Source organism: Notolepis coatsorum (assembly GCF_963971535.1).
Source record: "Notolepis coatsorum genome assembly, chromosome: 7".
Classification (NCBI taxonomy): domain Eukaryota; kingdom Metazoa; phylum Chordata; class Actinopteri; order Aulopiformes; family Paralepididae; genus Notolepis; species Notolepis coatsorum.
The window spans coordinates 19562645-19587088 of NC_140171.1; the positions used below are offsets into that span (position 1 = coordinate 19562645).

Sequence of the window (24444 nt, forward strand, 5' to 3'; positions counted from 1 at the left end):
ATAGATTAGAGAGGCACGCCGCTGGTGAAATCCCATTAGAGGAAGCTGTCGGCGCGCCGCTGCAGTGTTACAATGAAGTACGTCGTACATGTTGTTCTAATGCGGCAGTAAAAAGCAGATTATGACTGAGGTATTTCTCAGGAGAGTCGTGTGGTTGGTTTTATATCCTCATATGCTCTCTTGGAGATTAAAAAGGACAATGCCGGTCTAAATATAGATTCTAGCTATTTTCTTTCTTCACTAATCAGCACATATTTTACATAATCCCCGACCATTTTCCTGGGCATTGATTACTTATTTGAATGTTATGGTGATACAGTAAATCATAGAATTATATTAAACCTATACGCAAAAAGGATCGCCCGGTCACGCTAACAAAGACGTCGCTCCATAGGAAAACAAATGTCTCTCTCTCACTCTCTCTCTCGTACTTCTTTTGTTTACGCTCAGAAACGCGCTGCTTCCAGTAGGGCCTTTCTGGTCCAACGTGCACATCAGTTTCTTTCATAAGAGGCTTTGTTTGCCTCTAGATAGATTTAAGCTATAGGTTCATCACCCTCACTTTCCCCCCCCGTCTTGTTAACACAGGTGTTTGGATGTTCCATTCTTCTCTTTTCCTGGAAAGTGGGCAAAATTGTTGTCACTGACGGTGACCCATCCTGTACTTTTGTACTCTCGCTCTATCTCAGGATACAATATTATGTATATATATATTGTGACAAGCCTTGTGGTGTTCAGGCTCGACACGGACCAAAACAAACAATTCCAATGTCCACACAAGCACAATTTAAATAAACAAATTATATTTATTGGTCCGATGTCCGTATCCACTGCCACAATATATATATATACGTATATCCCCCCATTTTTTTGTTGACTCTTATTAGTAATATAAGAGTAAACATTAGTCCTTTAGTTTTGTTAAATCCATTGATAGTTACATAAATCCCGAGGGTCACCCACTTGACTTAGTGTTATTGTCTGCCTGTGCCCCAGAGCATCTAATGTCAGTTGATATCTGTGTATCCAAATGCCTTTCAAATGCCTTGGGCGAGGTTATGTTTTCCAATGTGTGTGTGTGTGAGTGTGTGTGTTTTTTCGCGGTAGGCTATGAATTTGACGTCATGAATTTAGCTGTGCACAATCATGACCCTGTTCATTTAGTTGATTCAAGGACCCAGCTTTATATTTCCTCTCATTCGAGGGCAATGCCCAGCCACCCTTAAACGAGTGCACGCGCTCTCAAGCTGTGTGCATGAGTTGAACACTATTAGGTTGGAAAACATGGCGAGCAGGGTTATTGGCTGGAATGTTATTTGTTATTTGCGTTGATTGATTGATTGGTTTTTATTGTGGATTATAGACATCATCCAAGGGATAAAAACATGATAAAATGCAAACACTTATTTCCATCATGGTCCCTGGTATTAAGAGACGGGACATACTGTACATCAACATAAAACATTGAACATCATCATAAAACATTGAGAGACTATATGCATATATAGAAGATAAAAGCAAAATAAACATGCTACCCTCTCTTTCCTACCTATGCCGATAGCCATGTTCGTACAGACTTTTTGAAGCCAGTTAACCCGGGGGCCTGTTTAATGCTGCTGGGCAGGCTGTTCCACAGAACTGCAGCCGAGTAAAGAAAGGTCTGCTGGCCGTAGGAAATAAGTTTGAATCTGAAAGGGACTATGTTTGTGTCTCTACCTCTGGTTTCATGGCTGTGGTTATTTTTAACATATTGAAAGTAATTGTTCAGGTAACTTGGCACCTCCCCTTTAGACATTTTATAAACTAGGCATAATTTCAGCATTGAGACTCTTTTGTTAACCCTGAGCCACCCTAGCCTGTTGAAGTGGGGCTGGTCTAAATATGTACAAGTGGGAACTATCCTAACTAGCTTGTTCTGGGCAGTTTGAAGTCATGTTGCTGGGGGCACTGTCATACCAGGACATTGGACAAGCAAGCATAGTTGAAGTGGCACTGAACTAACGCCCCTGCTAGTGCTCTAAGAGCTTTCCTGTCCAGGTATTTTGAATTTCTTGCAAGTGGTTAACTTTGACTACTACCTTTTTAGACATGCTTTTCCCTGAGAGTGTGTTGTCTAACACCCTAGATACTGTACACCCCTGATTTCGTACTGGTGACAACTGAGCTACCCAACTGTACCTTGAACCCTTCCTGGTTCCCCATTCGCTCACCAGTTCCCCTTGGCCTCTTGTCAGATTGCCTTTTGCAGCAACGCTAAGCTTTCAAGTCTTTAATTCCTAAACGTTCCCGCTTGAGCGTCAACTTGATTCCCTCGACTCTGATTCTCTGCCTAAACCCTGTCGGTAAAGTTTGCCTTCGCTGATTGAGACTCCTGGTTCCGACCCCCTGCCTGTTGATTAGGAATCAACTTTGTGACTTTGCATGTTCTGAGTCCGTGAAGCGTTACATTACCTTTGTGTCACGAGACGTGATTGAAGTTTTAAGAAAGTCAATTACTGAACTTTTGAGATGATGCTAACGCAGCTAGGATAGTTTGAACCGAACACTATACAGGTGCTTTGTGCTAAAAGGGTTAGCATGGATCGTGGTGAGTTGATGAAAGAGATTATTTACCAAAAGGTTGTGAATGAATGAATGAATGAATGAATGAATGAATGAATGGATGAATGAATGAATGAATGAATGAATGAATGAATGAATGAATGAATGAATGAATGAATGAATGAATGAATGAATGAATGAATGAAAACTTTATTTAACAGATTGCAGAATGGGTACAATACAGTACGGCTCAATACACACAATTGTTAAGGGAATGCAGACCTGAGAAAGACGTTTGTCTTGTTTCCATCAGGGTCCCCCATTTTCAATTCATATAGACATTTATGACATACACAACATACATGACATTTATGGCATAGGGACATATAGGTATTTAGTACTGATACATTTGTGACATAAACGGTATTCAAATATACAGTACTGTTACCCCTAGATCCTGACAGAGTATATACATATGATGGGGAGGGGACTGTACATTAGGAGGGGGTGGGTGGGTGGGATAGAAATATACATACGGCGGGGAGGGAATATATACATGCGGTGGGGAGGAGACTGTCTATTAGGAGGTGGTGGGGGTTTTGGGCATTTACGGTGGCCAGTTTCGAATTGCAGCCTCCCGTAGGTGCTCTTTAAGAGCGGTTTTGAATGTGGGTAGGGATTCACATTCCTTTACAGCTTTGGGTAGGGCGTTCCACATTGATGTGGCATAATTGCGAAACATGTTTAGTCCCTTGTTTGAGCCGAATCTGGGTTTAACATGATTTGTTGAGCTTCCTCTGGTGTAGTGGTTGTGGTATTCACTGACCTTTGGGAAGTATTTTGACATGTACATGGGTACCTTAGTCGTATAGTGTATCTTGTAGACCAGGCCCATTGCAAGTTGCTGTACTCTGTCGTCTACTCTAAGCCATCCTAGGTTGTCAAAGTGGGCAGGGGTGAGGTGGGTTCTGGGGGTAAGGTCAAGTAGTAGTCTGACCAGTTTGTTTTGTGATGTTTGTAATTTTGTTTTAAGCGCCTTTGAGGTGCTTTGGTACCATGAGGTGCACGCATAGTCGTAGTACCCTTGAATGAGTGCTCCTGCCAGAGTCTTCAGGGTATTCTTGTTTACCAGAGAGGAGATCCGGTACAAGAATCTAGTTCGTTGGTTGACTTTTTTTTATTACATTGGATGCCATTTTGTCACAGGAAAGATTTGCTTCTAGGATGGAACCCAGGTAGGTAATTTCGTCTTTCCTTGTGACAATATTGTCACCCACTGCAACTGAGAAGCCGTCGGTCTTGCTGAGTTTGTTATTTGAACCGAAGAGAATGGACTCTGTTTTGCCCATGTGTAATGATAGTTTGTTATCAGCGAGCCATATGCAGATTTTGCCTAGTTCCGAGCTGAGGGTTTTTTCAACCTGCAACTTGTTCTTGTCAGAGACCAGCAGGGCTGAGTCGTCCGCAAACAGGAACAAGTTGCAGTCACAGGCTGTTGACATGTCATTTGCATAAATTAGGAAGAGTAGCGGTCCTAGTATGCTTCCTTGTGGAACACCACAGCTCACTGTGAGGGGGGGGGATAGAGTACCGTTTACCTCCACCATAGGCGGCACGGTGGTGTAGTGGTTAACACTGTCGCCTCACAGCAAGAAGGTCCAGGGTTCGAATCCCGCTTGGGGACCAGGTTTCCATGATGCCAGTTACCCAGGTGGGGTATCTCCCAGGCCTTTCTGTGTGGAGTTTGCATGTTCTCCCCGTGCTCGCAAGGGTTTCCCCCCCCGATAAGATAAACCCAATGGAAAAACATGCACAACAACAAGATCGCTAACGCTGTGGCGTCCTTGACGAAGACGGACAGGAGCACTTGGATTGGTCCCCTGGCGCGGCTCACGTGGCGCCTGTCTGCTCCCGGCTGCCCTTGGGGGGGAAGGACGACGGGATGGGTTAATCGCAGATACGCATTGTATGCATGGTTCGCATGTGTGCCAAATGGTGACCTCGGAGCAGGTCCTAAATTATATTATTATATTATATTATCTGTTCTCTCCCCTCCAGGTAGGATTGCATCCAGCTCACTGATAAGCTATCAAAACCAATTGCTTTTAGCTTGTCAATCAGAATGGAGTGATTGACAGTGTCGAAGGCCTTTTGTAGGTCCAGCATGACCATGCCGCAGTATTTGCCCGCGTCCACCTCTTGTTTGATGTGGTCGTTCAAATAGAGGAGGCATGTGTCAGTGGAGTGGGATGTTCTGAAGCCAGATTGGAATTCGTAGATTAGATTTTTTTCCGCCAGGTACTTTTCGACCTGTTCGTAGACTATTTTCTCCATGACTTTCGAGATGGAGGTAAGAATAGAAACAGGGCGGTAGTTGCCTGGGTCTAATTTGCTGCCCTTTTTGTGCAGAGGGGTCACTCTCGCAATTTTGAAGTCCTTGGGGACGTGTCATACTCCATTAAGGCTACATCGACTGTCTATTAGTAATGCATACATACTAACATTGGATGCCAAACTTATTTTCGTTGTAATGTACTGTACTATGCGGTATAATGACAATCAATTGTAATATAATCTAATCTAATACTAACACTAGGGAACAATCTTACAATGCATTAAAACTATTTTAAAAGCGCTTAAAATGCCTTAATCTAATCTTAATTTACCTTAATTTTTTTTAACAATTTTTTGTTTATTTTATCAATATTTTTAAGGGTTTATTAAGGTGTCAAAGTAAGGGACTCTGTTCCCTAGTGTAAATGTGACACTGTTCACGTCTAATCACCTTGTTTCAGCATGAAATGTCAAAATACTCAAAAACCCACTAACATCTAAGCAGGACATTTGCCATTTTCATTCCTCACTGGATACAACTGCGCATGATGACATTTTGAAACGGGTTGTCCATTTGCCCGGTATCAATATAAGACCTTGGATCCAGATCATTAAGCCCTGGCTTATCGAGCATAAGCTGGCCATCAAACGAGAATGTAGAAAGACTGAACACACACAGGCCAATAAATTACAAGTCAAGCTGGACATCCAGCGGTCATGTCCGCTTCCATTCATTGTGCTAAGCTAGGCTAACGTGCAGCCAGATAGCTTTCTACTGAACGCACAGAGAGGAAACTGGTATCTATCTTCTTGTCTCTCTCTGGAGAAGACGATAAGCTCATTTGTTGGCGTGTTCCTTTAAGCTCCCTTCTTTGCTCATTAAATCTTCCTCACCAACCCATTCATAATCACAATAAAGAGAATAGAACCCGCACACTCATATGCTCCAGAATACACTTTTAATTTATAACGTTTCGTCAGGTCCATGAGGAGTAGACACTGGAAACACGGTCAATGTTTATTCTGGAGTATAATGAGAATGCGGGTTCTATTCTCTTAACTAAACATTAAATACAACATCATTTCTCACTCTAAAAATGTTCCTAAATCTGAAATTATCTTCACTGGCAGTGGCACACAGTGCCTAAACTTCAGCCGAAAGATTCAGCACCATAGACAGGTCTGCTCAAACTAATTTATTTTGGGATGACATGACAAACGATTTGGTACCATCTGGGTGGGAAAATTCTAGATGTGATTTTTTTTACACATTGGCTCGTAGGTCGGGTTGTGGGGTATAGAGTCATGACCATGATCACGTGTTTATGCACCTGAGTCTCCTGAACACAGGGCCGGCTCTGACCAATTGGCTGCCCTAGGCAGGATTTTGTCTGGCGCCCCCTTACATCAACCAGCTTCTTTAGATTCTTTCTCCATTGACTAAGTTGGTCATGTTGACCCCTTCTGCTGTCCTTTTGTTTTGGAAATGTGAAGCTGTTTTTTATTTGGAAAGGTCCTCTGTGAACTAACTGTCTTCTTACCTTATCAGTTAGAGGAGATGGCCAGTCAGCAGGGTCTATTCGTGGTGCCTTTATTCCTGATGCTGCATCACTGGGCTCTTCTGAGGTGGAGGGGGCAGAGGGAGTGCTCGATGGTGCTGTGGCTGTGCGTTGTGAGCTGGGTTGTGCAGAGGTGGAGGGGGCAGGGGGAGTGCTCGATGGTGCTGTGGCTGTGTGTTGTGAGCTGGGCTCTTCTGAGGTGAAGGGGACAGGGGGAGTGCTCGGTGGTTCTGAGGTGGAGGTGTCTGCAGGTGGCCCAACATTTGCAGGGGTGGGATTCAAATATTTCAGAAGTGCATCTGAAGAGAGAAGAAGAGTGTGTATGACCATTGGGTGTTACAGTCTATTAGTCTATTGTTTTCCCTTTTTTTTTTATATACAAGAATAGAGATGAAAAACTTAAAAAGATGCATGTCTGCTGTGCTATACTGTACATAAGAGGCATGCATACTAATGTTATTTACTTAAATATTATTGTCATTACAATGACATGTAGATTTACATTTACAGAGTCCAAAAAAGCAGTAAACTGCAGTGTAATACTAATATAGCATAATGGGAAAGTTTATTTTGCATTAACACTGATGTAACTAACTATATAAACTCACTTTAGAGATTATGAACTGTAACACAACAAACCAAAGGCTTACTACATCAATTAATTATGAAGGAGATGAAAAGGAATAGCATTTTTTTTTTTAATTATTACAGGGTAAACAGATAATAAAAAATGTAGCCTACTGTATGACACAGGACTGTAACACCTGCTGAACATCTGCTAATTTCCCTGATGATGACTGGTACTACAGTTTTCTTATTTTTATTAGTTGTTATGTAGCCTACTTTTACTGCGTGTTATGCACGCAGTAGCCTAACTAGTCTATGTATTGTTAGCTAACGTCGTCCAAAAGTAAGCTAGCAAGTTAACATTACACTCTGTTACACACTAGACAATTAATTTCATCACATTAACGTTACTGTACCTCTGCTCTTTTCACGTTGTTCCTCCTCTTCTTTCCTTCTTTTCCTTCCCTGAGCACTGGACGGCTTTGGTCTTTTCGACATGATGATAGCATAATGTGAGGGTCACGTCAGATAGCCACACTTTACCATTGCCCAGAGAGGGGGAGCGCAGGTAAAGCTATTTGCCTGGCTGGAGGGGAGCGGGGTGACATGAACTAAGAAATTATTATTATTTAATAGTCTATGCTATTGAGTTATGCTGGTTGTTGTGGGGTTATTTAATATTTTGAAATAGTATTAGTAAAAAAAATTATAATAATAATAATATTATATAAAAAAAATTACTAGGTCTAAGGATTTGTATACTACATTTTTCTTAGGGTTTTTTAGTTTTTTTTTGTCATTCCATTTGGGGGTGCTTAATGTCTGAAGGAGTCGACTGAAGGCTTCTTGTCCTCTGTGAAAGCATGCAATTGGTCCACTGATGGATACATCTTGACATTTGTGTGTCCATTAGATGGGTGAAATCCTCTTTCAGTGCCTCTGTGCCCATTTTCTTAGGCAGTTATAGCCTCTCCGGTATGCGTGCCATTAGCGTTAGCCATGGCACGCTACTAGGCCTCTTTGCTTTTGGAAAGAATGATCCAAAAATATATATTTTTTGCATTCGACTGAGAGATTGGCAGTCGACTACGGCTATGGGTGGCTGCAATTAGAAACTGGCCCCGGTAAATGTCAAAATCTATCTTATATTACCCCCCCCCCCCCCCATATGTACATATACAGGAGAATGTAAAGCGGGCCTTGGACATAAACTGAAACATGCCTCTCTGTCGAAGAAACTCTCTCTGACTTAAATAGTTAAACGTGTACCTGCTCTCAGGAAATGTTCTCTCTCTCTCTCTCTCTCTCTCTCTCTCTCTCTCTCTCTCTCTCTCTCTCTATCTCTCTCTCTCTCTCTCTCTCTCTCTCTCTCTCTCTCTCTCTCTCTCTGTCAAACACACACATACACACCGGCTAACCCAGTGACTCTCACCCTGTGGGAGAGCCTTTTTCTGCTTACTTTTCAGAGAAATGTTCTGCTTACTTTCAAACCCTAGAATCTTACAGCATAATCCTCCAGTGACCTGTCATATACTGGATGAAACAGCAAATTCTGAGGTTTCTGAAAATACGATGCGTTCTATTCTAGGAAGCAAATTTGCACATAAGGCGCGAAGCTACTGTAGCTGTGCCAAACTCACCACGACGCAGCTCAACTAGACCCTGGAGATTTACATTACTTGTCAGGAGCAAGGTTTCTTCTACAAGGTGAAAGACTTTGTCAATAAACATCTTTCTGTGTTGGTGATGTGCCTTTTCAAGTGTTTCCACCGCGCATCAGTTATCCACCGTGCATTTGCTTTATCAATCCAGGGTGTGTTTGCTTTGACAATCCGGGGGCCCTGCTAGCGAGTGGGGCCCGTTTCAGTTGAAACGGATGAAACATACCTAAGGCCACCTATGGCAGGGATGCATGCTGTCGGTCTCCTTTGTTCTTTGTCTCTGTCTCGTGTAAACAACCCACCAGGCCAAACTACACGTATGTGCTGCAGATATAGCCTGTAGTACTTTCTGAATAAACCAGACTCAGTTCCTGAATGGAACTGAAATGGAATGGCTTGCATGCAACGTTGAAAGCGTTTAGAATTTCGTTTCAGTCTCATAACACTATAGTCTTTCTAACCGATGCCAATATGGTGGCATTTCTCAGATATAAAAACGAAAGTGCAAAAAAAATATTAAAATCGATTTTATAAGGATAACATTAAGGAAAAAAACTCAGAAACGTCCTCTTCTTCACTGACTCTCTCTCTCTCTCTCTCTCTCTCTCTCTCTCTCTCTCTCTCTCTCTCTCTCTCTCTCTCTCTCTCTCTCTCTCTCTCTCTCTCTCTCTCTCTCTCTCTCTCTCTCTCTCTCTCTCTCTCTCTCTCTCTCTCTCTCTCTCTCTCCTCTCTCTCTCTCTCTCTCTCTCTCTCTCTCTCTCTCTCTCTCTCTCTCTCTCTCTCTCTCTCTCTCTCTCTCTCTCTCTCTCTCTCTCTCTCTCTCTCTCTCTCTGCAGGACAGAGCATTGATGCCAGAGGAGCTGGATGGTAAGCGTCTGTTTGTATAATACATTTTTTCCCGACGCATGATGAATTACAAGCCACTTGCATGGCGGTGACACTCTCCACAGTGCGTCATACGGAACATGGCCTGTTTGTTATTGTTGTCCCTTGAAACCCTATTCACTCAGTGACTATGAACCATGAAAGACAATCAATTAATAGATAAATAAAAGATATTAGCCGACACACTGCTGCTGGTTGAAATTGATTACAAACGACAGCAACTGATGACAATGTCATCTGGTTCAGGTGGATAAAATGTGTGTGTAAGTGTTAACGTGCCTGTGTGTGTGTGTGTGTGTGTGTGTGTGTGTGTGTGTGTGTGTGTGCGTGTGTGTGTGTGTGTGTGTGTGTGTGTGTGTGTGTGTGTGTGTGTGTGTGTGTGTGTGTGTGTGTGCGTGTGTGTGTGCGCGTGTGTGTGTGTGTGTGTGTTGTGGTGTGTGTGTGTGTGTGTGTGTGTGTGTGTGTGTGTGTGTGTGTGTGTGTGTGTGTGTGTGTGTGTGTGTGTTGTCAGAGTTGGAGTTTGCCTTTAAGGAGTTTGACTATGATGCCGATGGTTTCATCCATTATAAGGACGTGGCAGACTGCATGAGGACCATGGGTTACATGCCCACTGAGATGGAGCTCATTGAGATCATCCAGCAGATCAAGATGAAATGTGAGTACAGTATGGTGCACAGAACGCAATGCTTCCACATCAACGTGGGGTCATTCACATACAGCTACACGAGATCTGTGAACCAGCGTTTACAAATGGTAGCCCGCCGGCGAAACGCAGCGTATGCGATAAAAACTTGTTGTATCAAAACTCGGTCGATCGGCTAGAGAATGAAAACAAGTTTCTTCGTGCTTATTGTGATGGGGCCACCCGTTTCTTCACGTTTGGATCACTGATTGGGCCTTTAAGCAATCTGTCATCATCTTAGCTGTGTGTGTGTGTGTGTGTGTGTGTGTGTGTGTGTGTGTGTGTGTGTGTGTGTGTGTGTGTGTGTGTGTGTGTGTGTGTGTGTGTGTGTGTGTGTGTGTGTGTGTGTGAGCGATGTAATCTATGTCTGTCTAAACAATCTGTCATGATATATATATATATCTTAGCTGCCTGATGGTGTGCGTGCGTGCGTGCGTGCGTGTGTGTGAGGGAGAACGAGAGAGAGAGAGAGAGAGAAATACATCTGTCCAAACAGACTGTGTATGTGCTATTTATGTTGTTGTTTGCTGCCTGTGTGTGCATGTGTCTGGATGTGGGTGGGTGGGTGCGTGCGTGCGTGATTGATATATATCTCTCCGGAGTGGAGAGGTGTGTTTGTGTGTTTGTTTGTTTGTGTGGGAAACTGATGTTGTTGCCGCTGGAGTTGGAGGACATTTGTGGCGGCAGTTGAGCGCTGATTAATCTCCCTCGCTTGGTGTGTGAACACCGGGAGTCTGAATGAGGAAGTGCCGCGTTTCAGCCCCGAGAACCCACGCTCCCCCTACGCCGCACCGCACGGGCGGTGGTTGTATCTGTTTGCCAGCGTGTGCGTTAGAGCTCTCAAACCCGAGCGAGTGCAAGATGCCACTGAAGGCAGTGTGAGAGAGATGGCCTAGAACATTGGCTTTGACATCTCCGAATTTTTTGGAAGAAAAAAACAACAGGAGAAGAGATGTGATGCAACAGGGGGAAGTACCTCCTTGTCTCCTCTCCTCTCCGTCTCCCCTATATTAACCCTTTCACTACCACGCTACAGAAGGTTAACCTTTCACTACCACGCTACAGAGGGTTAACCTTTCACTACCACGCTACAGAAGGTTAACCTTTCACTACCACACTACAGAGGGTTAACCTTTCACTACCACACTACAGAAGGTTAACCTTTCACTACCACACTACAGAGGGTTAACCTTTCACTACCACACTACAGAAGGTTAACCTTTCACTACCACACTACAGAGGGTTAACCTTTCACTACCACACTACAGAGGGTTAACTTTTCACTACCACACTACAGAAGGCTAACCTTTCACTACCACAGAAGGCTAACCTTTCACTACCACACACCATGTGCAGAGCTATGGATGTTCGCACCCCCGCAACCATGCTAACGAAATAACCAGTGGCGGCCGGTGGGTACTTCGCCACTAGGGGCGCTATACCAAACATTTTGCAAATGTTTGTTAAAAAAGCCCAACACAAACACGCACAGCTCTCTCTCTCTCTCTCTCTCTCTCTCTCTCTCTCTCTCTCTCGCTCTCTCTCTCTTTCTCTCTCGCTCTCTCTCTCTCTCTCTCTCTCTCTCAGATGATGTCAGATCCATTCAATAATAAACACATTTGTAAAGCTCGTTATTTTAAACAAGTTACCATTCATTGTCTGAGTGGTTATGTCCCACATGCGGCGAAATTAGAGAGAGAGAGAGAGAGAGAGAGCGAGAGAGAGAGAGAGAGAGCGAGAGAGAGAGAGAGAGAGAGAGAGAGAGAGAGCATTTTAGTAAAGTTACATTTTCAACAAGATTGCTGCTATTTAAACACTTCATGGAAACGGGGTAACGTTAACCTTATGTCGACTGTAGTATTGTATGACCTCGACATAACGTTTAAACGTTAACGTTACTCCGTTTCCATGAAGTAATTATAAAAGTGGCCAGCTAAGATAACGGAGCTGAAAGCTGAAAGCTGTAACGTTACAACGTTATGCGGCATCAGTAGACAACGTATCATGTATTAAACTAGAGTTAAGATCGCTAATCTACCTTGTTGTTGGCTTGTTGATAAAGTATATCCACTCCATGGCATTGTCCATCCAGCCTGTGTTGATGTCCATCCATTGTTGTCCCTCCGCATCCATATAGCTTGTTGTTAGCCAACAAGCTGTGTGAGTGAAGAGCTGTGTCTTTGTCCATTTCCGCCTCGAACAGCCTGCAAACTACCTGGCGTTCTATCGCCATGCTCTAAGACAAACTCTAACCTTAACCAACTTTGAAAGAGTGCCTAAGCTTAACAGTCTAAAGAACTTGCAGTCACGGTACGCTCGTCTAAGACAAACAGCTGCCTGCATCATTCTCACAACAACACAACTATCTCCACCGACCAACCTAGGAATAACCTAGAAATTGGATTCGGCCAATCAGAGATCGTCTCTGTGAAATTCTGCTACGGAAAAAAATACTGGCGTCGGCCAATCAGAGAGCGTCTCCGCGAAATGCGGCTACAGATATTCTTGACGCTACTGGCTAGACCGCTTCAAATCGCGCCCGGATTCCAACATAATAGTCATATTTCAACGCACAACGCGTTATGCACTGATTGGCTGTGACGGATACAGCGATCAAACTGTGACGCGCACTCAGAGCGCTATCGCGTATAGCCCGGGCCGAGAAATACGAAAAAATAAAAAAAATAAAAAAAACTTGATGTCACTTCCTGCTTTGGAAAACGAGTGTTTTTTAATTGCGATAATAACGTTATATTGTGCATTGGAAACACAAACATACTTAAAATGAGTAAATATTATTAATTTTAAACATGTTTATATTATTTATAGGGCTATAAAACTAAAAACTAAAAACTTATTTTTCTTGTTCTGTCATATAACCAGGGTAGGGCCTGAGGGGGGGCGGCGCCCGAGCGCTCCTAGTGGCGAGCCGCCACTGGAAATAACTAGTAGTATAGTTTAATAAGCATATAAAAACACACAGCAACAGTTTATTAATCTAGACCTGTATAGATTAGATTCAAATAATTGTCATTATACAGCACAAGTGCAGTACAATGAAAAGAAGTTTGGCATCCAACCAGAGTGCAAATAAAACAATAAAGTGCAATAGCAATATACAGTGTGCAGGTGATTAAACTGGGTACAAAATATACAAATTAGTACTACTGAGTAATAGTGCTAATCAGATGTAAGTACAGAGTTGTAATATACTATGTAGTATGTATATAGTTTGAATACAAAAGTATGTTGTGTTATTGACATATTTTTTTTTGTGCATTTCGCACAAGGGGCTTTCAGTTGGTCTCGGAGCTCTCCACCCCGCTGTGCTGCAAGGCATGCAGCCTGCAGAGACACACAACCGGGCCTTGTCACAGCAGGGTGACAGAGGAGAGCTCCAAGACCAACTGGAAGTGCCTTATCGCTGCTGGCGGGACAAAACCTCGTAACTCCATTTTTTTTTTTTTTTTTTCAATCAGTAGATCATCCTCCATGTGTGTGGTTTTACAACGTCTACACAATGGGAAAGCATTAAACCAATCATCTGTCTAAACCTCGTAATTCTATTCGCCCTCAAATCTGTGTTAGTTTTTTTCATCTGCTGAAAAGTTGGGTTTTTGGAGTTACAAGGTTTTGTCCCGCCAGCAGCGTTATGTGAAATCCATAAAAATATAATCTTCTGGGTTGGGTTCAGTATTGTAAAGGAGCCCTTTTTAAATTCTTAGGGCAGGATCCACAAAGGGTTTGCGCGGCTTTTTCCTATATGCAAAGCCGGTGCATATAGCTCTGAAACTCAGTTTGCTATCCACAGAGGACGCGCAACCGGGTGAAATGAGGTGGTACTGTAACTGCGTTCCGTCAGCATTGCGTCCGGTGCAATTATCACATATTTAAATGAGCTAATATGGGCAGAACATGTCCCCTTTCTATGCAAATGAGCCTTGTCCAAAAATGCTCCCAATCCACAAAGCCCAGCGCCAATTGCACCAAGCAGTTCTACCCGTGCAGTCTGCCGGTGCACCGCAGAGGACATCACGTCCAGTGATGCCACAGATTACTTGTAAAAGTAATCCGATTACTGATTACTGATTACTCCTTTAAAAAGTAATCCAAGTTACTTTACTGATTACTTGATTATCAGAGTAACTTAGTTACTTTGAAAGTAACTAGGTTACGAAGTCGTCGTCGTTCCCCCAACAGTTTTTTTTTAAACGCTTTATTGAAAGTGCATAAATTGTTTTTAACTTGTTTCTCTGCACATAACGTAAATTGTTAAACTAGTGCTTCAGCTTCTGTACCATCAAGTATGGTAAAGCAACAGTCTATGATGCTCACAGCATTAGAGCAGCCAGCCAGTGGTTTTACAAAACCAGTGTATCCATTCACATCTAACAAATGCAGGCTGAACTATTCAATTATATCAACTATAACTATTAAATAGTTTTTATAAATGTCTCTCTATAAACATACAATCAGTCTCTCTTTAACATGTAAATTAACTGTAAATCTGGCAAATAAGAGCTTTTGCTCTGCCACCATCAAATATACATTAATCAAAAGGGAAAGAAACAATCTCTCTCTTTTGCTGTTTGGCTGGCCTCCGAGTCCTCCTGTACCTAGTCGAAGCGTCGGCTAGTGTTGTGATTCCAGATGCTTTCAATGCAATTGGATGTGCTGTTTTTAGCGGTAGACAGTATTTTGTTTCCTCCGCATATGCATAGACGAGTGTTTTGGGGTGGAAGTCTGAACAGAAACCGCAAAAGTCTTCTTGCGGTTTCACTTTTAATTTTGCGTTTAGACAAGCGTTTTGGGGTGGAATTCTCAGACGAATGCAGACGAGGCTGTAACAACGGAGCCCTGCTGTCACACGATTGGCGCATATGTCACATGACGTGCTGTGAAGACCCGCCCTACTCTGCCTCTGATTCGCAGACTGTGGATGGGGAATGTGATTGTACCAAAGCAGAGTCACTCACAGACAGAGTGTCCAGTCACGCCGCGGGACACATTCTTGTGTAACCCTTTCACTGCCACACTACGTCACTCCCAAATAAGAAAAACAGCTCAAAATGTATTTTTGACTGTCGAAAACGAAATAAAATACTGCATTCCGCCTGCATTATGAATTTATGATGAGATAGTAACGAAATAGTAACGCACAGCCACTTGGACAAGTAACTGCAATCAGATTACTGGCTTTTAAAGATTAACGCGTTAGATTACTATTTTCGGGGGAAAGTAATCAGATTACAATAACGCGTTACTTAGTAACGCGTTACCGGCATCACTGATCACGTCATAAATCCGTCTCTCTAGTCTAGACTGTATGACATTAGGTAGCGATTTTTTTCAAATGTATCCAAGAGTAAACATCCTAACCATGTCACAACAGCAGTCATAGTGTATATTTTCAGCAATACGTTTGTTTACCAATAGGTTAACCTCTTCCGCCCGTGCGGTCCGGCACCGAACCGCAAATGACATCACATCATAAATCAGTCTCTCTAGACTGTCTGACATAATTAGCGGGTTTTTTTCAACCGTTTTCAAGAGTAAACATCCTAACCATGTCACAACAGCAGTCATAGGGCTAGATCCACAAAGAATGGATTGCACGGTGCTAGTTGCACCCTTACTTACAATTCATTATGAATTGAAAATGGGGGACCCTGATGTAAACAAGACGAAAGTCTTTCTCTGGTCTGCATCCCCTTAACAATTGTGAGCCATACTGTATTGTACCCATTCTGCAATCTGGTAAATACAATTTTCATTCAATCAATCACCGCACAGATTGATTGATTGAATGAACATTTTATTAACAGATTGCAGAATGGTTACAATACAGTACGGCTCAATACACACAATGTATTCTTATGTCTGGTAATTTTTAGCATGGTGTTATTCACTGTCAAAGATGCAAAGAAAAATCATAATTCATATTCTCCTTTGTTTCATCACAATTTAAGCAAGCCTAGTAATAGACACAATATTTCTGACACTGGAAATACATTCACTGAGGTCCATAGATGTCCCTAGATACCAAGAACATGCAAATGTCCCTTGTAGAGGTGGAGCAATATTCCATTTACTTAGGTATGTATTTTAGGCGGATTTTCAGAAAATAGGGCTCCGGGCTTAACAGGTTAACACTACGCACCTACCGTCTTCACAGACATGGTGGTAACTAACCGCAAAGCCCTAAGCGCATCATGCCAGGGTCACAGGTGATCATGGCAGCAGTAATTGTTGCCAGACGCAGGCATTGTAATGCCAGGCGTGCCTGTGAAAGAATATTTCGAAGGAGAATATCACTCTACTGGATGAAATCAAGGATGATATTGAGCCAGCCACCCAGAGATCCCATGCAATCGTATTTATTATTTAAATATGGTTATTTAACGTTGTCGGCTTTCCCAATGTTGTCAATGTTGTTGGCGTTATTGATTGAAGCTGTGCTCCGTCCAGGCCTCCGGGGACCTCGCGCTGAAACGGGAGAGGCTTCTCTCTCTCTCGCTCTTGGCTCTCGCTGTCGACTCTCGTTCTCTCTGCCTCTCCACTCCACAAAGCTTTTCATTCTGCTGAGGTTTGGAGTGCACGGATCACTTCCCCGCAGAGACGTGAGGGTGTTGTGTCAGAATCCGAATCAGAAAGGTGTTTATTGCCAAGTAGTTCACATAAGGAATTAGCTTTGGTAGTTTTTCGGTGCGACATTATACGGACAGACATTAACTCATTCAGCGCCAAAGACGAGTTAACTCGTTTTTGGCCGCCATGCGGTGAGCGCCAAAGACGAGTAAACTCGTTTTTAGATCCTTTTTTCTTTTATTCGATTTTTTCATTCATTACAGGCTCACGGACCTCGGAGATCCCTAGAGTGCAATACCGGCTGCATTCTGCTAGGTGGCAGTATCGCCCACCCTTTGAAACCTTATTTCACACTGTGTGTCACATCTAATTTCGTCCGGGTGGAGAATTTAGATCAAGCCAAGTAAATCGCTTCATCCGATCACTTAAAAACGTGTTCAGCACACTTGAGGCATATCTTGTGCCACTTCATGTCAGGGACCCGATTGACATCAATACTGGAAATCGCGATCAGACAATTGGAATATTAATTTTGGGATACCTCCTAGTAAAGGTAAGGACTATATGACATCAATCCTACTTTGATCCAACAATGATTTCACATCGATCGCAACAATCATAATTACTCCAAAACGTATGGCGTTGCTGACGATCAAAGCATCAAAAAACTACGCCTCCCCCTTTCATGCATTCATGATGAAACATAATACCTATTATATACCTTTGATTTTGAAATAGTAGCGTGTCCAGGCGAACAACGTGAACGCTTTTAGCAAAATTCACATATCGCTCCATTACACAGTTACCAGGAATTAGCCAGGATCACTCTGAAACTATACAATATTCACCACGGTATAACACGCAAATGTATACATAAAAAAATGCATTCTTTTTCACATGTTGAACGAGGGATAGTTAATGTCAAATGAGCCATAGTATTGTCTCCATAGCTATAATATTATAGAATATAGATATAGCCCTGCAAACACAGCGACGCACAGTGAAAATCCCTATCTCTTACAGCGGTGGCCCATTGAGTACAAGGATGGATAGAACGGCTGGCCGTGAATGAGTTAACAGACATGATAATACAATGCATTAAATATGAAATATGAAAGGTACGCACAATAGAATATAATATAATTATGAAATCAAATATAGGCCAGGGCTGTACAACTTAATAAAGAGATTGAATACAATTAAATGGGATATAAACTAAATTAAATATAGCACAATCAAATATAATACAATTATAAGTGACAAATGTAATTGGAATAGGACATTACAAACATATGCAATGACGAAAGATAGTGACAAAAACCCAGGACGCAATGTGTCATGAAAATAATAATTAAGCAAGCTCTATACATTACGAAGTAAAAAAAATACAATACGAGATTAACGGAATACTAATGGTGAAAAATACTGGTATTTCTATGGTTTATTTTTCTCCTTCCTGATATCTGCCAACAGCTGTCAGGTGCAGACTGCTCTGTGAGCCAACTGCGCTGGAGCAGATCAGGAGCAAACTCCACACATAATGGGCGTGTCTGCACTGGTATCTCATCCATGCAAGGGTCTTAGTGGATAGCTCGCAAAGACGGAGCAGATACCGTGCGCAAACCCCGCGCAGTTAAGGGTGCAATTACCACCGCACAATCCATTCTTAGTGGATCCCGCCCTTAGTGTGCATTGCATTTGGCAGACATTTGTAATTGTTAGTTGATGGTTGTGTCTATCTGTGTGTGTGTGTGTGTGTGTGTGTGTGTGTGTGTGTGTGTGTGTGTGTGTGTGTGTGTGTGTGTGTGAGTGTGAGTGTGAGTGTGAGTGTGAGAGAGAGAGAGAGAGAGTGAATCTGTGTGGCTGTACTTGTATGTGTATTGCATGTTGAAGTTACTTGTATGTGTATTGCATGCTGGAGTGCTCTTAGGTCTTACTGCAGGGGGAGGCCATGTGGACAAGTTGAAACACAGACTCCCAGTCGACATTTGAGGCTATATCTTTCATTTTTAACCCTGAGCTCACGCTTTTGTGCTCACCGCGCATGCAGTGTTGAATTCAGTGATGAGATCCGTTGCCGTCTGACCACGCCTAGCTTCTGACAACGAAAAGAATTCAGGAGACAAACGTCGTCTAACCTGACTGTGACAACGCAACGTTCTGAAAAGTGAAAATGAAACGTTCCTGTCTTCCCTTTGTGTAACTTCAGCCTTAACCCTTTCACTGCCGCACTACCAAACGGTTAACCCTTTCACTGCGACAATACATAGACGGTTAACCTCTTCACTGCCACACAACAGCAGGTTAACCCTTTCACCGTCGGTAGTGTGATAGTAAAGGGTTAACCTTCTGTCGTGTGGTAGTGAACGGGTTAAAGGTGTCTTACTGCAGGGGGAGGCCATGGGGACTTAAAGGGGGAGGCCATGTGGACTTAAAGGTGTCTTAGGCCATGTCCACACTAAAACGATTTTGGTCGTTTTAGGCAAAGTGTGGAATCCACAGCCTTGGTTGACGCGCGCATGCACTTTTCCGTACGAAAACAGCGGAGATTAATTGTTTGGTTTAAAAGAGTATTTATTGTCATTTACTTGAAGCTTTGTTTAGCATGGATGGGTTCTTACCAGACGACGTGGAGGTGTGCTGGCTTATTCCCGTTGCATGGTGTCCTGTTTCCAATTTCTAAAGTTCCAAATCCATAGCGCTTGCGACGGTCAAAAACGTGTGGGCTGGCGGTTAGGTGGCGTAGCGGAGATTGCGTTTGTCTCCAACCCCGGAGCTGTGAGCTGGATTCGAACGCTCACAGCTCCGGGGTTGTCACCAGCTTGGCTGGCCGTTCACACTAATACAATTGGCAGTATTAGAGGGTGGGAGAAGCTGGCGAGGTGGGTCCGGGTCGTTGTAAACAGCGACTCCTACAGTTCGGTCGGGGCGCCTGCTAAGCGCGGATAGGACCTGAGTGGGATAGTGTGATCCTTCCACACGCTACGCCCTCTCAGGGAGGATCCGCGCTGCCAGGTGAAAAGAAGCGGTTGATTGGCTGGACGTGTGTCGGAGGAAGCACGTGATAGCCTCCACTCTCCCAGATGATCTGACTGTGGGGGGTAAGTGCGCAGCGACCAGGAAGGGATTGGGAATTGGCATACGACTAACATTGGGATGGGAGAAAAATCGGAGGAAAATGGAGGGGGAAAAAGATCAATAAAAAAAAAAAAAAAAAAAACGTGTGGGCTGCGTGCCTTGCATTCCAGTGTCGTGTTTTTTTACTAGCGCACCAGTCCATTGATAAAGTGAGTTCACACACTCGGGTGCTGTAATCACCGGTTCAAAATGGGCTGGACCAGACACGCCTCCACGTTGTCGAAGCAACACCCATCCAAGTCATAACAAATAAAAGATGTTATCAATCAAGTTAATTTCGAATCGTTTTCCAAACAATATTGCTTCATATATTTAACTAAATAAATAAATATTAAAGGAAAACTCCAACATTTTGGGAAATTGGCTTATTTGCCATCTACCCTGGAGTTAGACAAGAAGATACATACCTTTTTCTTCTCTGTGCATGCAGTAGGAGTAGGAAGACGTTGGGAACTAGGCTAATGGAGGAACCTACTTCCAGTGACTGACGCTAAGCTAGGCTAATGGTGCGCATCTTCCTACTCCTACTGCATGCACAGAGAAGAAAAAGGTATGTATCTTCTTGTCTAACTCCAGGGTAGATGGCAAATAAGCTAATTTCCCAAAATGTTGGAGTTTTCCTTTAAGGACTGAATCTGGCTCCAACACAAAGTATTTGATCGTTTGCATCGCTCTGCCACATGGAACTGCGTTCTGACAGCCTGAAGACGGTACTTTTTGATACTAGCTCCCAGAGTGCGCAATTCTGAAGACGCCTGAAGACGCCCCCCCATTGCGTCACCATCTTTACAAGCGATACGCGGCTTCTCCTGAACCGATGACGCATTGGCCCACCTCTCCCTTACCCCGCATGCGCAAACTCTCAGCCAACATCACAACAACAATGGCGTCGTACAGAGTAGTTGCGTTCGTGGTGCAGAAGCTATTGAGCCTGATTGGGCTTTTGCAGCAAACTGTTCCATAGCATACCCCTTCAGTTGATCATGACAAATCCTCTCTTACCTTGACGATTAAAAAGCCTCCATAATTTAGTAAATAGTATCCCCATGGCATGGTGCTGAGCTGTAGCCAGCAAGCTATGCTATCAATATTAGCTAAATAATTAGCATCACATAGCTGGCCTTTTTCTGAAAACCCAAGCACATATTGTTCCATAGCATACGCCTTTAGTTGATCATGACAAATCCTCTTACCTTGACAATTAAAAACCCTCCATAATTTATTAAATAGTATTCCCATGGCTGGTGTTAAGCTGTAGCCAGCTAGCGTTGATGCTATCCAATGCTAACAACATTAGCTTAATAGCTAACCAACTAAATATAATAAGACAGTGGTATCCTGAGGTAACGTTAAATACAGACAACATTTGCTAGTCGAAAGGACTGGACACACACATGGCCAAGTTAAACATCAATCAATTAATTTATTATAACACGGGTAGTTTGAGCTGCCTCTGACCGCACCATCGGGCTATTATATTATATACGGCTTTGAGCTCTCTCTCTCTCTCTCTCTCTCTCTCTCTCCTGCCGATTAAAATCCACAGCTCTTCCTCCTCCTCATCACCGGCTGCCTGTGAAGCTGCACTCGCGCCGCAGTGTGTGTCTCTCCTATCCGTTGAAAACTAGCGTTGACTCAAAAGCACAGAACCGGACTGTTATGTTGTCATTGACATTATTTAGGCTCGATGTCGAGTCAATGCAACACAACAAGGAGACGGCAGTCAAAGTAGTTTATAAAAAATATTTAATAAAATAATTACCATGGATTGAAATGAAGAATGACTAAAGTAACGACAGACAAGAACACATACTACACAGACAGGATCAGCACCAGACTAAAGGGAAGACAGAATACTTATACATGAGGGGATGACGAGACAAGACACACCTGGGTTAATTGTAAGTGGGTACAGCTGGGGGAAGAACGATAGGGACTACAACACCACGACAGAGAACTATAGACATGACGAATCACATTAGGAGCGCCTGATCAGGGCACAAACATAGACCCACACATAATACCCCCCCCCCCTCAAATCTATGGCCATAACCCCAAGTCGTAATGGAGGAATGAACATAAACAGAGAAGCAACCAGACACAAAAAGATATATATATAAATAAATCATGGGACAATGATACTAATATTAATACTAATAATAGCAACTACTGTACCAACAGCCCCTATATAGACGGCCATAACCCCCAACACATTCCGTGTGACCGTACAGCCCACCCTAATTACAGGACACAGTATCAGCAGGGGAAAACAGTGGTCGAGAAAAAATGGGCAGCCTCACTCCTCGTCACTCCTGACCCCTGGAAGACAGAGCAAAATCATTATCAACGAAATAGCAACCCTGCCCACACAACCCCATAGACAAACAGCACAACCCCCCCCCCCCCCCCCCACCGACTACAGCTGTGATAGTAGTCCTTGCCCTTGACGTGTACCACGTCAATATCAAGGCTTGCAGGAAAAGGCTCCAGCGCATTAGCCGCTGGTTCGAATTCCGCATCCTGCCTATAAAGACTAATGGGTTGTGGTCGGTGTATATTTTAACCGGTACCTGAGATGAACCAACATACACCTCGAAATGGGAGAGGGCCAAAATCAAAGCCAATGCCTCCTTCTCGATTGTCGAGTAGCGCCGCTGGTGTACATTAAACTTTCTAGAGAAATACGACACTGGATGTTCAATACCCCCGTCATCGTCCTGTAAGAGCACTGCGCCTGCGCCCAGCTCACTAGCATCCACAGCCAACTTGAAAGATTTTGTGAACACAGGCGCTGCGAGGACAGGGGCACTGACCAGAATCGACTTCAATTGCTGAAACGCGAAGGAACACCAGGGTGTCCACTGAAACAGGATCTTTGGGCTCAATAGATCCGTAAGGGGAGAACCCTCTATAATACCCCGTCATCCCCAGAAAGCACTGGAGATCCCGACGTGTAGCTGGCTCTGGAAAGCCAAGTATAGCCTCCACCTTAGAGTGGACAGGGCGGACCTCCCCCCGCCCCACTACCTTGCCAAGATACTGTAGGTGACGGTCGCCCTGCCGAACTCACACTTGGCCAGTTTTAATGTCAAGTTCGCCTTAACAAGCCGTTCAAACACCTCCCGCAAACTAGCCATGTGCCCCTCCCAATCGTCAGAATAAATGACAAGGTCGTCGAGGTAGGCCTCACAACTAGCCACGCCCGATAGCACACATTTAACCAACCTCTGGAAGGTCGCAGGCGCGTTGCGCATCCCAAACGGCATCACCGTGTATTGCAGGAAACGGTCAGGTGTCACGAACACAGAAATGAGTTTAGCGCGGTTCGTAAGTGGCACCTGCCAGTACCCTTTCAGCAAATCTAGCTTGGTTACGTAAGACGAGCTCCCCACCCTGTCGACACAGTCCTCCATTCTGGGCAATGGAAAACTATCCGGCCTAGTGACACAAGCGGGTCTTTCGCCCACGATCCGGTGTCTCGATCAGGTAATTCAATTCCCCTACCTTTTCCCTAACCCGATACGGCCCACTAAACCGAGCCTGTAGGCTGGAACCTGTTACCGGCAGCAATACCAACACCCTCTCTCCTGGCACAAACGTCCTATCCCGAGCCTTCCCTTCATACCAGCCCTTCATCCGTTCTTGTGTGTCAATCAGATTTGTTCTCGCCAGGTCACATGCCCTCTTCAGCTTTTCCCTAAAGCCACAGACGTAGTCTAATAGGTTCTTCGGCTCGCTCTCCCCCAACCACTTCTCCCTCAACAACTTGACCGGCCCCCTAACTGAATGCGCAAATACCAACTCTGCAGGGCTGAAACCCAAAGATTCCTGCACCACCTCCCTTGCGGCAAACAACATCAAATGAACCCCCTCATCCCAATCATCCTCCGTGTCACGACAGAACGCCTGAAGCATAGGTTTCAGCGTGGAGTGGAACCTTTCTAACGCCCCCTGTGATTCCGGGTGGTATGGACTAGAGAAACTATGTGATATATCCAGCTGTTTCAAAACCTGCGAAAAGATACGAGATAAAAAATTCGTACCTTGATCGGATTGAACCACGCGAGGTAAACCGAACACGGAAAATTATCTCACCAAGGCCTGTGACACTGTCCTTCGGGAAAGCGTGTGTTGACACACATAATGGTCAAAAGAAAACTATTACCTGCCTTAGTTCTAGGGAGCGGACCCACACAATCAATGATAACCCTCTCAAAGGGTTCCCCCACTGCCGGGATAGGGTAGAGCGGCACCGGTGGAATGACATCATTAGGTTTCCCCCACATAATACGGACACACAAGTTATCGAAAACAACAATCGACAACACTTCCGGTCGGTTTTCAAAATAAAAGAGTGAAAAACAGGAAAGACATTTATTTTGTAAATTTGTGGCACGCACTTATTATCTTGAGATGTTTTCGTTTTTACGAAAACCTTTTTAAAAACAAAAACAAAAAGATCAAAATAGTTTTTAGTCTGGACAAGGCC

At 43.7% G+C, this 24444-nt stretch overlaps 1 protein-coding gene across 1 annotated transcript in view; it reads left to right on the forward strand.

Annotated features, from left to right (window-relative positions):
* Positions 1–24444, forward strand: part of LOC311231579 (calcium-binding protein 2-like) — a gene marked incomplete at both ends in the record, with an annotated part of 159851 nt that overhangs the window by 90922 nt on the left and 44485 nt on the right. The window contains 3 exons of the mRNA XM_084318207.1: positions 6425–6705; positions 9499–9529; positions 10059–10202. Of these exons, the coding sequence (XP_084174333.1) occupies positions 6425–6705; positions 9499–9529; positions 10059–10202 (456 nt within the window). The remainder of the gene's footprint in view (positions 1–6424; positions 6706–9498; positions 9530–10058; positions 10203–24444) is intronic.